At 44.6% G+C, this 16,811-nt stretch overlaps 1 protein-coding gene across 2 annotated transcripts in view; it reads left to right on the top strand.

The window, feature by feature from the left end:
- Window positions 1-16,811, top strand: part of EFHC1 (EF-hand domain containing 1) — a 46,514-nt gene that overhangs the window by 27,409 nt on the left and 2,294 nt on the right. For both annotated transcript variants that reach the window (XM_006211535.4, XM_072944815.1), the window contains exons 8-9: window positions 5,671-5,884; window positions 6,245-6,392. In XM_006211535.4, coding sequence (XP_006211597.1) covers window positions 5,671-5,884; window positions 6,245-6,392 — 362 coding nt within the window. The remainder of the gene's footprint in view (window positions 1-5,670; window positions 5,885-6,244; window positions 6,393-16,811) is intronic.

The raw sequence follows: 16,811 nt of genomic DNA, 5'->3' as shown, positions 1-16,811 counted from the left end.
GAATATGTTGACTGCAGTCTTCTATACTCACAAATGACCCAGGCAACTGTGACATGTCACAAAAGGTTGAGGAGTAGGTGCAGGAGTTCTCTTTCTAGCAATGCAGAGGTGCGGAACAACTAATAAGACGTGAAAGCTCGCTGAGCAGGAATCAGGGGGATACTGAAAACCAGAGAGGTGAGCCTGGCAGAAGGGGCCATTTTTCCGTGAGAATGTTTGCTGATTCTAGAAGGAGAACTGTGAAGGCAGACGTTGGAGTCTGGGGCCTGTCAAGGGCAGAAGCACCTCTGTGCTGATGTCTGTGCATGACTAATGCTTGAAGGAAATACTGTCTGCCTTTGAATTATCTCAATCCCTGAATTAGTTCAGTTATGGAAATCAGATTAAGATGATTTTGAGTTATTAATGCTCCCAGGTGTCTGGCAGAAACAACTATCAATTCTCTGAGGATAGCAGCGTCCTTGGCTTCAAATTATTTCTACAAACAACCTAAGAAACACAGTGTATGGCAGTGATTCAGAAAACAGTATTCATAGCACAGTGTCCAGACACAAGGCAAGACAATGTGAGGGAAATGAGCAGAAACAAGGGAAAGTAGAAATAGATCCACGGAGGCGTCAAATCCTGGTTTATCAGATGCAAACAAACCAAAAAAACTGTACTTACTGTGTTTAAGGAGATAAAGATAAGATTGATACTTTCAGTAGAGAACTACACACAAAAAGGATTTCAGTTTGGAAAAACTATCAGTGTAATAGAATGCAAGAAAAAATTAGATATAGAAAACCATTTGATAAAATTCGTCTTTTATGGTTTTAAAGCAAAACTCTTAGTAAACAGAGGGTAAAAGGAATTTCCCAGGAAAGCATCAAGAATTGGCAAGACACTCCGGAGAAGAAGACTGGTAGATTTGCTCAACGGAATATCACAGTATATTAAAGCGTCATGTAAAGTAATGAAGTCAGTATGGTATTGGTGCAAAGATGGGCTATTAGACCAGTGGAGTGGGACAGAGAGCCCAGAAACAGGCCCTCACACACTTAGGGTGTATGACGAATCTGGCCCTGGTTGAGAGAGGAGGTCTTCTCAGTAAATATCAGAACAATGGCTTTCCATGTGGGAAAAAAGAAGAAAATCTGACCCTCACCTCACACCAAAAATAGAAATGATTTCTGGGGAGACTGAAGATTTAAATGTCAAAGGCCAGGCAGTCAAACGTCTTAATGACAACATAACCTTAACCATGTACTCGAGAAAGACGTCTTTAGCAGGACGCAAAAACCAATCATTGCTTTAAGAATTAATAAATTTGGCTACATTAAAATGGAGAGTTTCTGTTCCTCAAATGAAAAAAAAAAACACTATTAAGACAGTTAAAAAAAAAAAAAGCGAAGTCAGACTGGGAGAAGATGTTACTACAAAAACCAGCCAAGAACTTACATCTCGAATGTGTAAAGGACACTGTATAATCGGTTTTAAAAACAAGTTAGAAACTTGATTTACAGGCATTTCACAGAAGAGGGTATTCAGAAGGCCAGTAAGCATGTGAAAAGGTGCTCAGCCTCTTTCGTGGTGGGGAGGTCCAGATTGTAACCACGACGGTTAATGTTGGTGAGAACACGGAACAGGGGGAAATCTCAGACGGCCAGTGACACCCTCCCTTTGGAAGAGAGGTTGGCGTAATCAAGTATCTTGATTCTGCCAAAAATAGTAAACTCTGTGCATCGGAGATAAGAAAATTCATAGCAGCATAATTTACGATAGCCAAAAATAGACCTAAATGTCCATCCATAGGAGACTGGATAAATAAATTATGGCATATTTATACAGCGATGTGAGTTCTGCTCAGCCATAAAAATTAATCAACTGCAGCTGCAAATAACAAGGATAAATCACAGAAACATGAGCTTGAATGTAAGAACCCAGACACCAAAGAATACCTTCATATTATGTAGTTTCATATATATGAAGACTGAAAAAACACAGGCAAAACTAAAACTGTGTAGGGACGCCTGCTTTGTGGTAAAACTAAAGAAAATAATAAAACTTACGATAATGGCTTTTATGGTGGGAAAGGGATAGGATCCTGGTTGGGAGGGTGCTTTTTAGGTTGCGTTGCTGGTTCTGTCTCTTGACCTGGGTGGTGGTTATGTGGTTACTCACTAGATGAAAATTATTTGAACTGTACTATTGGTTCCTTGCAGTTTTCTGTGTGTGTGTCGTAGTTCATAGCAAAAAAAACCCAAAAATGCTAATAGAACACCAGCAGAACCATTAGTAAAGAGGTAACGGGTATCTTCCTACGGGCAAGAAAAGAAGAAGTGAGATTCTGGTCGTGGTAATTTTCAAAGGTTTTTTCCTGCCTGTTGTGAAGGTGAAGTAGAGGGCGTGTCCACTTGGTTCACCGCAGAAGCTCTGGAGGACGAAGGAAAGGGTGCCTGAAACTGAGACGGCGGGATGTCAGAGGAAAAGGTGGAAATTTAGGGAGTGAGCTGGAGGCATAATCAGAGACAAATGCAGTGGAGTTCCCTGAGTCCAGGCAGACCCTGGATGTGTGCTGGGGAAACAGGCACTGGTGCCTAACTGGAAATGTGCTGGGGAAATATCCGGGCTCAGGGTGGGGTGCTGACTTGCAGAAGCTCTGGGAGAGCGTAGGAAACGTGGCGTGAGCAGTGATCTCCAAAGCAGCGTGCAGATCCTTGCGAGGAGCATGCAGGACGGTATAATCTATGGGGTTTGTTAAGAAGAAATTACAGCCTCTGTTTACAATTTATTATGAGTGCGTTTATTTTGTGGCCCCTGATAGTTTTATATGTACTTTGTATTGTACAAGACATGTCTGTATAGAAGGACGTGTGTATTTAATTATTAATTTATTAATTCAGCAAATCTTACAGAACTCTGCTTTGGGCATGGTTCTAGGGCGAGAACGAGGTGCAAATCTTTTTCCTCATGGAGCTGATGTTCCAGTTGGGGACATTCTAATCGATTAGCAAGTAGATCATAAAATATATCAGGTAGTGTGACACGTGCTGTAAAAGGTAAAGCAAGGAGAAAGAGGGACAGGGAGGGGCGCATTTATTTCGGGAACTCAGGGAAAGCCTCCCTGAGGAGGGCACAGCTGAGCAGAGCAGGGAGGGAAGCCGGGGCGGAGCCAAGGGTGGGGACGGGGCCGGGCTGGGCAACCAGGGCCACGAGGCCGGAGCGGGGGTGATGGGAACCGTCACCCAGAGTGCAGGTCACAGAGACTGTGAGTCACAAGCCTGGAGAGAATTTAAAAATAAAACCAACTAAAAGTTGACCTGCTTCTTACTGTCGTCATGTGCCCATAATTCTAAAGGACGTCAGTGATCCGATACACATCCGCAAAGAGACAGCTGCTCCGTACAGTGGAATCTCAATGAATAAATGTAGAAGAGGGCAGTAAAAAATTACCACGAAGCACACGCCACAGCGGTACTTGTTGCTGACAGGACTCATCCTTGGATGCTCAAATTAGTGGGAAAACCTCTGGGGAGAAGCAAGATTTTCATAGTTTCAAAGTCTCTCTCTCAAGATAGTTATAACTGCAGAGGGAAAGATGGTAAATTTACAGGGGAGAAACCCACCAGGCATCTTCTTAACGAAGCAGTCAAGGTCAGCATCACCAATAGAAAGATGTGTTGACATCTTGAACTCCTTAATATGCCCTGAGAAGGACATGAATTTTTGTGTGTGTGTGGTATTTTTGCCAAAGATGCAAAAAATGAGATGCATGAGGGACAGTCAACAAAATAATTGACCAATACTCCTCAAAAGTGTCAAGGTCATGAAAGACAAGGGCAGACTGAGGAATTGTCACAAATCGGATGAGACTGAAGAGAGAGAAATGAAGAACTGAAGTGGAAGCAGGTGAAATGTGAGAGAGGACGCTTGTTTAAAGCGGTACCGCCGCTGCTCTTCCTGGGTTTGACCCGTGTCCTGTGGTTATGTGAGGTGTTAATTTTAGGGGAAGCTTGGTGAGGGCATGCGAAAATTCTCTATTATGCAACTTTTCTGTAAGTCTAATAAACTTAGAAATTCATAATAAAATGGCAAAATATTTTTTTATTGAGTTACAGTCATTTTATAATTTTGTGTCAAATTCCAGTGTAGAGCACAATTTTACAGTTATATGTGAACATAGATATCTTCATTGTCACATTTTTGTTTTCGCTGTGAGCTACCACAAGATCTTGTATATATTTCCCTGTGAAAACTTTTTTTTAACATTTTTTGTTGATTTATAATCATTTTACAATGTTGTGTCAAATTCCAGTGTTCAGCACAATTTTTCAGTCATTCATGGACATATACACACTCATTGTCATATTTTTTTCTCTGTGATTTATCATAACATTTTGTGTATATTTCCCTGTGCTATACAGTGTAATCTTGTCTATCTGTTCTACAATTTTGAAATCCCAGTCTATCCCTTCCCACCCTCTACCCCCCTGGCAACCACAAGCCTGTATTCTCTGTCCATGAGTCTTTAGATTCCACATATGAGCGATCTCATATGGTATTTTTCTTTCTCTTTCTGGCTTACTTCACTTAGAATTACATTCTCTAGGAGCATCCATGTTGCTGCAAATGGCGTTATGTTGTCGGTTTTTATGGCTGAGTAGTATTCCATTGTATAAAAAACTTTTTTTTTTAATTTAAAAATACTCCTTTGCACCAGGGGGAACCACTGCCACCGTCCCCCAGCCCCCTTGTACACCTACCTGAGCCCCGCTCAGAGCTTGTGTTTATTCTGAATGTGATGGGAGCTCTTCTGGATGTTTGAGAACAGAGGGGTGGTGTGATTTGATTTTTATTAACTATACTGTGTGTGTTTGTTTTAAAAAAAATTTTTTTATGATAAATGTATCTAGTGGAAAAAGTTGGAGGACTGTTAGGTAGGGAATGGTCTGATGAAATTATTTTACTAAGAGGAAACCCAATGACTTTCTCCGGGAGATGAGAAATTATTACACCGAGAATTCCCTGGTCTGAATAATGAGAAGATGCGTGCTGAAGTGGTGGTGTGAGAGGGTTTGGGTCAGGGATGAGCTTGTCTGTGTTTATGCTTGTTCAGTCTGGAATTTGTTTCTTAAGGGCTATGGGCTCTCTCAGTGATTTGATTTAGGAAGTCTTGTCTGCGGCAGAGTTTCCCAGAATCCCTTTCAACTCCATGACATTAGAGTACTCCCTCTTCCCTTCTTAAATTTCCTTTTCAAAATCACACATGGAAATGGATTTGTTTAAAGAACTAAACTTAGCATAACCATTGAGTGTCCCTGGGGTTGAACACAGTGTCAGCCTGTGGGCAGACGGTGGCCCACGTGTGTGTTTTGGTTGGCCTGCCTGGTGCTTTTGAAGAGTTGAAGTCAACATTTTAAAACCAGGGGTTTTATGTAGTGAGGCGGGTTTCTATCTGCTCAGGAAAAATTGGAAGATCTAGCAGCATTGGGCCTTTTCCCACAGGGCAGGGGTGACACACAGGTGGGGCAGCCTCCCTGGGAGGAGGTGTGTCCTTTCCAGGCCCCCCGAACCCCCCGTACTGTGCATTTATGTTCTCCATGTGTTAGGTTTACATTGTACACCTGGTCCCTGTAGGCATTTCATACCATGTACCTTCATAATATCCTCTTTTCTTCACTTTTCCAGGAATCCCCCATCCCAGAAGATAGAGACCGCCGATTTGTCTTCTCTTATTTTCTAGCCACGGACATGATCAGTATCTTTGAGCCTCCTGTTCGCAATTCTGGTATCATTGGGGGCAAGTACCTTGGCAGAACTAAAGTTGTCAAACCAGGCTCCTCTGCGGAAAACCCCGTCTACTACGGCCCCAGCGACTTCTTCATTGGGGCTGTGGTTGAAGGTGGGTCTCGGCACGGTTTTGCTTGCCTGCTAAGTGAGTGTGCAGGTTCTTCTTATTTGGAATTTAATTCAAGTAACCCTTGTAGGAGGCAGTTAGTTTGACATGTTAAACGTGAGTCTTAGTCTCCTCCTTTATCAAATAGAACTGTGAATTGGTTGCATTTCTTGGCTACTGACGTAGACTTGAGCTTCCTAAGCTGAGTGACCTACTGCACGGTAATTTCGAGAGCTGTTGGAAGGTCATGACTCAAGGTCACAAATACACACCTGTGAACCTGTCGTCGGAGGAGTGGCATTACTTTACTCTCGGTTGCCTGATGGAAGCACACCCAAGCTGAGTGCGTTTCTGCCCTCTCCCCAGTGTTTGGCCACCGGTTCGTCATCCTTGATGCAGACGACTATGTTTTGAAATACATGGAGAGCAACGCTGCCCAGTACTCGCCGGAGGCACTCCTGTCGGTGCAGAGCCGCGTTCGGAAGCGGGAAGCTCCTGCCCCGGAATTGGGAAAGTACGTTTGACCATCTAGGGTCCATTTTGTCTTTGGCACAGCGAGCTCTCCAGGAAATAGTTCTTAATAGAACGAATGGGTAATCACCGTTCAGATTTTCAGATCTCCCTCGCCAAATGGAGTCCTTAGATATACACATAAGGTCCCTGAGTCCAATATAATGACTAGTGACTTAGAACTTTTTCAATTTCATTTATTTAGCAAATAATTGTGGAATGCCTAGCATGTATCAGACACTGTCACTAGGCCCTGGGGCTTTTTAGCAGTAAACAAAATGGACAAGAAGTTGCTGGCCTCCTGGGCGGTGGGGGAGAGCCAGTAAACAGCACGAGTGAGGAGATGACACGGTGTGTTAGGTGACAGGTGCTGTGGGAAGATGGGGCGAAGCAAGGGTGGTCAGGGTTCCGGACAGTGAGGGTGGGTGGCGATTGGTTGGCGGAGGTGGTCACACCTTGAGAAGGTGACACTGAGCAAACACTTGCAGGTAAAGAAGTTAGCCGTGTGGACACCTGGAGGGAGAGCTTTCTGGGAAGAGGGGGTGGTGGGTGCTTGGACCCTGAGCGGCTCCCTGCCCGGCGTGCTCAGGTGACCTGGCCAGCAGCGTGGCTGCCGTGCGTGAGGGAGAGGAGGGGGAGTGACGGCTGGAGTTAGGAGGTTAAGCAGGGGTCACATGGTATAGGACCTGCGAGGTCTGTGGCAAAGTACTGGGTTTTCTCTGAGTGAAATGAAGAGCCATTTGGGGGATTCCGAGTAGAGGAGCAGCAAGATTTGACAAATGTTTTAAAAGAACTGGTTATTGTGTTAAGAAGAGATGAGGTGGGAGCTCAGTTTGGAGAATATTGTGGTGATCCGGGCAAGAGGTGGTGTGTGGGCACGAGGTGGTGTGTGGGCCAGGGGGCACCAGTGATGGGGGGAGACCTGGCCCAATTTTGGGTGTATCTCCAGGCAGAGCCAGTAGGACTTCAGATAGACTCTACAGGGGAGATGAGAGAGAGAGGGGTTAAAGATGACTCAGGTTTTTGGCCTGAGCACCTGGAAGGAAGGAGAGGCCATTGTCAGATGGGGAAGTTGTACATTGTGGGGAAAGGAGGGTTTTTTTGGCAGGGGGATTTCAGTTTTGGATAGACAAGGTTTGAGATGCCTATCAGATGCCCAGGTAGAGATATGCAACAGGCTGTTGGATACGTAAGTCTGGAGTTCAGGTGACAGAAATGGGGAGTTGTTGGCATGTAGATGATATTTAAAGCCAAGGTACTGGGTGAAATCTCCGGGGTAATCATTGCAGGTAAAGGAGAGAGACCGGCTCCAAGGGTCGCCCTCTGGGGCCCCTCAGCACTGAGAGCTGGGGAGGGAGACCAAGAGGACAACCCGAGAGGCAGGTGGGAAAGCAGGTGCAGGTGCATCCTGGAAAGCAGGTGGACAGAGTGCAGCCGCCCGCGGTCACACACTAGTGCAGGACTGTGCCCGTGGCCGCGCACACAGCCTTGGTCCTGATGGGGAACTTGACTTTTGTTCTGCAACGGTTAAAACTGTCAGAACATGAAAAACTCTGATGGTTATAAATGTGTAGGGAAATAAATAGTAAAACTGATTTTTATTTAGTAATTCAAAACATAGGCAACATGGAGAGTTTAAAGTGCTCTATTTCTTTGTGAAAAACGTGTTAAGGGTCGTTGGAACAGTGCTTGCCTTCCAGTTGTCCTATAACTTACAGTGCAGAGCGAACATCTTTTTGATGCCTTGGCACACTGTCATATTCCTTTCTAAGCTTGGACCAACTTCCAACGATTTATTATTTTTGCTTTTAGCATTGTGAAATATGTCCTCGAGTTCCGTTAGTAACAGTGAAATATCTCAGAGTTCTTTTAATGTGACGTTTCTGGCTGGCGCCTGGGGTGTCTTCATCCCTTGCACTGCGATCACTTCCCTCATCTGTGTCAATAAACCTCCTTCCTGAGTCCCTTGGGCAGCGTATCGAGAGTCCAGGGAACGGCAGGGTGTCAGCAACAGGCAGCTCGCTCCTCTGCAAGTCCTTTGTGTGGGACTTGAATTTTACTTCTAGCTTTATCACCATTTGTTTCTTTGCCACACTGTTGGCCAATCCCCTCCGTCAGTTATCTGCTTTTGTACAATGTCACTTGGGTTTATCCCTGAGAGAAAAGGAGGCAGCGTATCTGCAGGCTTTGCTGTCTGTGTGTGACCCGAAAAACAGCCACCGGCCACCAGTCACTGACAGAAGTGATAGGATTGTTGCAGATCATGACGCATCTGTTATTCATGTTACGATTCTTGGACTGAAAACCTGACAGTGAATTTGCGCTTTCTGCAAATACTCACAGCTAATAAGTTGCGGTAACTGACACTTGAACCATGTTGCCCAGGGCTGGGTCATTGAACCAAACAGTGGGAACTGAAATTCATCGGAACCGTGCAAAGCAGGGCTTGCCCGCACATCAAGGAAGACAGTGATTCCTCGTGTTGAATTGGGACTTGGCTGCATGTAGGGGGCGTTTGGGGACCTCAGCGAGGACTTCCACTGGAATGCGAGGTTTGGAAACCTGATGGGAGTGCATTTAAGAGAATGGGAGGAGAGGAATTTGAGCTTGGAAGTAAAGACAACTCTTTTTGAGGAAGTTTGGTGCCAAGGGGAACAGAGAAGTGGGGCAGGAGCCGGTAGGGGATGTGGGGTCGAGAAGAGTTTTTGTTTGTCTTAAAGCTGGAATAGAGAACAGCATGTTTATATGTAAATAGGAATAATCCCCCGAGGGGAAGGGAATGTGGACCAATGTGTGAGAGAGGATGGGGTCTGGCACTCGCGGAGGAGTTGGCTTGAGATGGGAGCATTGGTCGTCTATCTGGGGCAGAAGTTCTGAAACATTTTGGCCTCAGGACACCTTTACATTAAAACTCCCTAAGGACCTCAAAGATTCCGGTTTATGTGGTTTATAGCTATTGATATTTGCAGTATTAGAAATGACAGCTGAGACATTTAAAAATATTTATTCATATTTTTAAGAAAAACCATTTCATGTTAATACAAATAACATAATTTCTGTGAAAAATAACTGTATATTCTCAAACCCAAAAGAGGTGGCACTGCTATACATCTTTGCAAATCTCTTTAACGTCTGACTTTATTAATAGGAGGCAGCTGGACCTTCATCTGCCTCTGTAGTGCACCCGCTTCTCTGTCACTTGTCACATGTCCTTTGGAAAACTCTGCTGTGCATTTGTGAGAGAACAAGAGCGAAAAAGCAAGTAAAGATTTACTGTTATCATGAGAATAGCCTTGACCTCACATACTCCGGCAAGGACCTCGGGACCCCCCTGGGGGCCCGGATTACTCTTTGAAGCCCTGAGGTGTATGACAGGCAGGAAGGCAGGGTGTGTGGGTGCGGATGCAGGCAGACAGGCAGGAGGCACGACTGAGGGTCCTTCTGACCGGCTCCCTGTTTTCAGCGTAGCAGCGCAGTGGGAGGAACGGGGACCGGGGAGACGTTGCAGGTTTCATGAGGGAGGAGTGTTCTGAAATACTCTATTCTATTGGCTATATAAATAAAAGAGACAAAATGAACGTAAAACGTAAAAGTAAAATAAGTACATAGCATTATTTCATCTGTACTCAGAAACAAACTGTCGATTAAAATTAATATTCACCATCAATTTTAAAAAGCATCCTGATTTCAAAGATGTAAAAAATGTGAAAAGAAAGTCTCGGATCTGGTGAAATACGGCTGCCGTCTAGGAGAGCCGGAGGCGAGCGGGCTGGGGCGCGTAGTGGGCGGCTGGGCCCCGTGAAAGTGAGATTCAGGGCATGCATTTAACTCAGGTACTTCTCCAGAGCTTTCCCCACGAATGTGCAAACACTGTCAGGAGAGCTTCTTGCTCCGGCGTACTACCAGTAGTAGAATGTTTCCCCCACTGACGGAGTCATGAGAAACAGATAGTACTGGGGCAGTTAGAGTAAGATACCAGTAAAAATAAAGAGAAATGCAAGCTCTGGGTTAAGAGATCCATGACTGTCTTCGTTTTGACCATCACTGTCCCTCTCTTCTCTCGTGGTGGGTCAGAAGGGCTGGTGAGGGGGGCGGCAATGAGAGAAGAGGCTTGAGGATGATACGAATCCGAGGTCACACCTTACACATCCTTCCACGTCTTTTCACGTCCTCTAGCCTTTCTGTCCTTGGCTCCTAACTCCTCCCTCTGGTACAGAACCCCACTCTAAGGAAATACAAGTCCTTTATTTGCCTAATCGTTGCTAAGAATAATGAAAGGGGTCCTGCGTACTTGTCGGGCCTGAGAACTTCCTATATCAAGTGTCAGTTCCAGGCCGATGAAATCTGAATTAGCCATTGTCTTTGAGCCAGAAAATTAAAGCAGAGCACAGATGCCTGGGGATTCACTTCATCCGAAGTCCTGTTCGGGCTTGGGTCCTCGTGGCAATACATTGCACTCAAGGAAACGAGCTTCTCACAGACGCCCCTGAGGGAGGAGCGGGACCGCACACACGTGCCTGGCTCCCGTGCATGTTGGGTCAGCATGTCCACTCGTGCTATTCGGCCTCTTAAGGACCCACCTCCTCTGCCCAGCGATCCTTTTCATCCTCTTTCACTTCCAGCCACTTCCCCCACATAAACGTTTCTGAATATTCTCACTTCTTTTTCCCTCTTCTTTAAGCCCCCAGCTCCTCCATGTTCATTTTGCAGCTGGTCTCAAACAGATCCAGGGATCCGGTGTGAGCTGCTCCAGCCCCCCCGAGAACACCTGCCCCCTAGAACGTCTCTCTGCTCATCTCTCTACCTCCTGGTCAGAGCCGAGCCGCTCCCATGCCTCCACGTGTGAGTCTTTTATTTTGTGTCTGCCGCCGCCTCCCTTCTGACCGCTCTGGCATCCAAACACTTCCTGAGTCGCTTCCTGGAGGTCACTGACTGCTTTCAGATCCAGTGGTCTCTTGTCATTTATTCATTATTCAGCAGATGCTGGAGGCTGTACCACGTGCCGGTCCTCAGTAAACGCTCGGGCAGCCGTGTGGGAGAATCAGGAGCTCGCTGTCTAGGGCAGGGCTGGCAGACTGTTTTGGAAAAAGGCTTTGTGGGCCGCGTCATCTCTCCTGTGACTCCTCAGCTCTGCCCTTGTGGGGCGAGAGCAGCCACAGACCATGTTCCATATGAATTTCAGGGTTTTCTTCTATTTCTGAAAAATGCCATTGGAATTTTGATGGGGATTGCATTGAATCTATAGGTGGCAATAGGGTAGTATCATTCTAACAACGTCCATTCTTCCGATTCAAGAACACAAGGTATCTTTCCATTTGTTTGTCATCTTCAGTTTCTTTCATCAGTGTCTTAGAGTTTTCAGTGCATAGGCCTTTCTGTTCTTTGGTTAAATTTATTCCTAAGTGTTTTTTTTTTAATGCTGTTTTAAATGAGATTGTTTCCTTCATTTTCCTTTCAGCTCATCAATAGTATGTAGAAATGCAACTAATTTTTGTATGTTGATTTTGTACCCTAGATCTCGACTGAATTTGTTGACTAATTCTAACAGTTTTCTGGTAGAGTCTTAGGGTTTTCTATATATAAGATCATGTCATCTGCAACAGAGACCATTTTACTTCTTCCCTTCCTATTTGGATGCCTTTTTTTTTTTCCTTGCCTAGTTTCTCTGGCTGGGTCCATGTTGAATAGAAGTGGCAAGAGTAGGCCTCTTTGTCTTGTTCCTGATTTTACAGAGTGGGCATCATTGTCTTGCTCACTGCTGGGTGTGGTGTTAGCTGTGGGCTTGTCATGCGTGGCCTTTATACTGTTGCAGTACACTCCTTCTACACCTGATTTGTTGAGAATTTTCATCATGAAAGGATGTTGAATTTTGTCAAATGCCTTTGCTGTATCTACTGAGTTGATCGTATGATTTTTAGCCTTCATTCTGTTAATGTGGTGTATTGTTTGGTGCCTGTTGAACCATCCTTGCACAGTGAGGATAGATCCCACTTGACCATGATGTATGGCCCTTTCAGTGTGCTGCTGAATTCGGTTTGCTAGTATTTTGGTGAGGACTCTTACGTTTGCATTTACCATGGATATTGGTCTGTAATTTTACTTTCCTGTGGTGTCCTTATCTGGCTTTGATGCCAAAGTAATGCTGGCCTTGGAATATGCACTCGGGAGTGTGCCCTCCTCTTCAGTTTTTTGAAGGAATTTGAGAAGGATTGGTACTAGTTACTCTTTAAACGTCTGGTAGGACTCACTGTGAAACCATCGGGTCCTGGTCTTTTCTTCACTGGGAGACTGTTGATTATTGATTAAATCTCCTTGCTTGTTATTGGTCTGTTCAGATTTTCTCTTTCTTCACGATTCAGGCTTGGTGGGTTGTATGTTTCTAGGGATTTGTCCATGTCTTCCAGGTTCCCCAGTCTGTTGATGTATAACTGTTCATAGTAGTCTCTTATGAGCCTTTGCATGTCTGTAGTATTCGTTGTACTGTCTCCTCCTTCATTTCTGATTTTTATTTATTTGACTCTTTTTATTCTTAGTCTTTGTCAGCTTTGTTTATCTTTTCAAAACTACAGCTCTTAGTTTCACTGGTCTTTTCTATCATTTTTCTAGTCTCTCTTTCCTTTATTTCTGCTCTAATCTTTATTATTTCTTTTCTTCTGCTAACTTTGGGTTTGGTTCTTTATTTTTTCTCTAGTTCCTTGAGGTATGAATTTAGGTTGTTTATTTGAGACCTTTCTTTTTTCTTAATGTAGGCATTTATTGCTATAAACTTCCTTCTTAGAACTGCTTTTGCTGCATCCCATAAATTTTAGTATGTAGTACAGGGGACCCATGAATAACACAGGTTTGAACCGTGTGGGTCTACTTAGACGCAGATTTTCTCCAATAAATACGTATCATACTACTGTTCAGTCCTTAGGGGGCTGAATCTGTAGATGTAGGACTGCAGATATGGATAACCACATCTTCAGTGGGCCGATAAGTTATGCAGATCATTGACTGAATGGAGAGTTGATGCCTGTAAACCCTGCATTTATTCAGTGGTCAACTACATTTCCATTTTTGTTTGTTCCTAGATATTTTAATTTCCCTTTTGATCGTCTTTGATTTCTTCATCATACTACTTTTAAGAGGCTGCCATCACTTAAAAACAAAATTCTGAAGTTCTTAGTCTGGAATCCAAGAACTTCCATAGTGTGGCTCCAGATGACCATCTAACTTGAGTTCTAGCTTACCTTCCCCAGACGCTGCCCTGCAGACGAACAGATTTACAGTGCGAATCTCAAGCCAGCCTTCCTTCCTTCATGCTGTCTCCACTGTCTGTAGTTCCTTCGTCCTGCAGTTCCAAGCCCTCCAATCCTTCAAGGCCCAGGTCAGAGGCCACCTCCCAGGTCTTCCCTTCCTGGTTGTCTCCCCCTCTGCACCTTTCTTAAATGGTAATGGTGGTCTTCCCATTTCTGTTCCTGCTCTCACAGTTTGTGTCTTAGCTCCCCTTCTGGAGAGCAGGGATCCTTACTAGAGACAGGTTCCTTATTATACTCAACAGCTTATTCTAAAGCCAGCACTCAGCCATCCATGTTCAATAAACAGTTGTTAGGTGAGTGGACTGACATTTCTACAAGGACTGTCAGAAGAACTTGCTAAAAGCTCCCATTGGCACATGTCTGCCACATCAGGTACTAAATGCTTTATATGTAGTAACTCTTTCAGCTCTCACAGCAATCTTTATGAGCTGACTTTCCTTAAAAGCTCCTATAGTACAGATAGGGAAACTGAGGCACAGAGCTGTTGGGTAGGTTACTCAAGGTCATGCAGACTTTCAGTGGCAGAGCTGAGACTCTGAACCAGGCAGTCAGGGTCCAGACCCCATGCTCTTACCTTGCTCTGCCTTGCGAGAGGAGAGCGCGAGAAGTTAGCGGTCTCCTTACTCGTCTTCCTGACACCTGACACCTTGTCTACAGAGCTGTAGGCAAGTGACTGCCTGTCCTCTAGGTAGGTTTACCTTCACTGGGGCAAGGGGAGGCCCCACATCACAGATCAGGAGCTAAGGTCAGACTAAAATATCAATACTGAATTAATTTTTGCAATTAAAATAGCCACACTTTAAAGTTCTAATACATCGTTGGTATTGATGCATACAGTGTGTGTATATAGCAAAAGAAAGAAGAGGACTGCGGACTGTTCGCTTTGTAAGAGAATATGTGAATTCTGTTTAGGACTTGCTAAGTGGACGGCTTTGCCAGGGTACTTGTAGCAAAGTATTCTAAGGGTAGACTGAAAGCCATGGTATCTCTCTTACCTGCGGGAGGTTGATCGCCCTGTGAAACTCTTGTTTGCTGTTATGGAAAGCAAAGGTCGAGGCCTGGTGGGCTTGGCACGGAGCGTGCGCCACATGCTGGGGGTCCGGCCACCTCTCTCAGGTGGCCGCCCCACTGAGGCTAAGCCGGCGGCCCCTGTGTTCCTGTGCTAACCCGTGTTAACCGTGGAGTGAGCGCAGCTTTCCTGCAGGACAGGCCTGGCTGGGGCCCCGCGATGAAGCAGGGGCTGCAGCTTGAGCTCTTTAACTTGTCCTCTTAGTTTTTAACTTGAACAGGACCATGGGCTGCAAGCTGTTCCTCTGAGGCAGCAGGCGCCGCGGGCGTCCCCCACTGAATGAAGCGGGAGGGGTGTCTGGAGACTCGAGGGAAGGGGGAGTTATCTTCTCTTTCCCAAAATGATTGGATGATCACATTTTAAACCTGTATGTTCCGTGGCTCTAACTCCTGGGAAGGTGTGGAAGACTGAGTTTTGACCGCTTTCTGCCCCTAAAATAGCTCCCTGTATGTTTGTATGATTGGAGGCAAACCCATCAGATAAATACCTCTCACTTCTGTAATAGATAACGCCAGACAGCATTCAGAGACTAGGGATCTTTATTACGGTTTTAACGTTTCCTGCCTTACCACGACACATGTTCAGAGTAAGAACACTCAGGGAGTCAACTTTTAAGAACTACAAATAGAAATAAAAGTCTTGACATTCCATAACCCAGAGATGACTTCTTCTAATGTTTTGTTTTAATATGCACGTATCATGGAATGATTCTGTGAAACTACCTGACAGCACTTTTCCCTCGGCAGTGCATCGTGAATGTGTCTGGCATCGTGAATACTACATGGAGCAGTGAGAACTTGATTTTTTGAGTAGGTGTTACATTCACAGGGGTTGGATGTGTGTGTAGGAAGAGACCAGGGGGAAGTTTTGCTCCCACCCATTGTCCATCTGCCTACAAGTTACCCTCCGTTCTTCCACGGGTAACTGCCTCCTTCCCTGATGTTTTGAAAATCTTCCCAGTTACTTTATACAATGTGAGCAAATTTAAATATATATTCTTATTCCCTCACAACTTTTGCATAAAAGGTAGCATTTGTTCTGTGTATACTTTTTTTTTAATTTAGTTTTTTGGGGGGAGGGGTTGGGGAGGTAATTGGATTCATTCATTCATTCATTCATTCATTCATTTAAAGTGGCGGTACTGGTGATTGAACCCAGGACCTAGTCCATGCTAAGCATGTGCTCTACCACGGAGCTCCACCCTCCCCTGCCCCATGTATACTTTTGCCCTTTGATTTTCTCACCAAGAATCTATCTTTCTTCTCTTTCTGCAACATTGTCAAATAGCTGCGTATTATTGCCTTGCCTGATTGTGGTGTATATTATTTAACCAAGTCCTGATTTTTGGACATGAAGTATACAACTGTATACCACTCATGTTTCCTTAGGATAAATTATTTGAAATTCTCGGCTGGTCTTTTTTTCTCGTGTCCCAATTGTTCCTGAAAGCTTATACCACTTTATACGTCCCTCAGCAAGGGTTGTCAGCAGGTACAGAAAGGGAAGTAAGTTAAAAGAGGCTCTTTGGCACAGTGAACTCTTTGAAAATTATATACAAGGAATAATAGGAACAAGGAAGCAGCAGTGGATTGGTTTTGTGAAGGTCTGGAAGGAGGGGACTCTGCGAGGGAGGAGCCCTCACTGAGTGTATTGGGCCCCATTTTGTTCCAAAGCGGATTTACAAAGCTTCAAAGTTCTTTATAACTGTACCTTCGTATTCAAAGGAAATAAAAATGAGGCATCTGCTCATCCCAGTTGTGTTTTGGAGGGACAGGCTGCTCCTTCCTGTTGCTCTGGGTTACTCATCTCTCTTCACTGTAGAATAATTTTCATTTATAATTTTAAGGTCACAGGAGATACAGGATATTCTAAATTCTAGTTCATATGCATATTTGTGTCACAGAGAATTATGAGTAATTAATGAGAAGTGCAAACATAGGGACACATTGCATTCATGTAGCATTCCTTAAGAAAGTGAATGGAATGTAATTTCAAGGAAAAATACAAAATTTCTGCCGAGTCAAGCCAGCTGGTTTACATTTTCACTGGAGGA

This window comes from Vicugna pacos, chromosome 20, assembly GCF_048564905.1.
Source record: "Vicugna pacos chromosome 20, VicPac4, whole genome shotgun sequence".
Taxonomy (NCBI): Eukaryota; Metazoa; Chordata; class Mammalia; order Artiodactyla; family Camelidae; genus Vicugna; species Vicugna pacos.
This window is presented reverse-complemented; position numbering and strand designations above follow the sequence as displayed.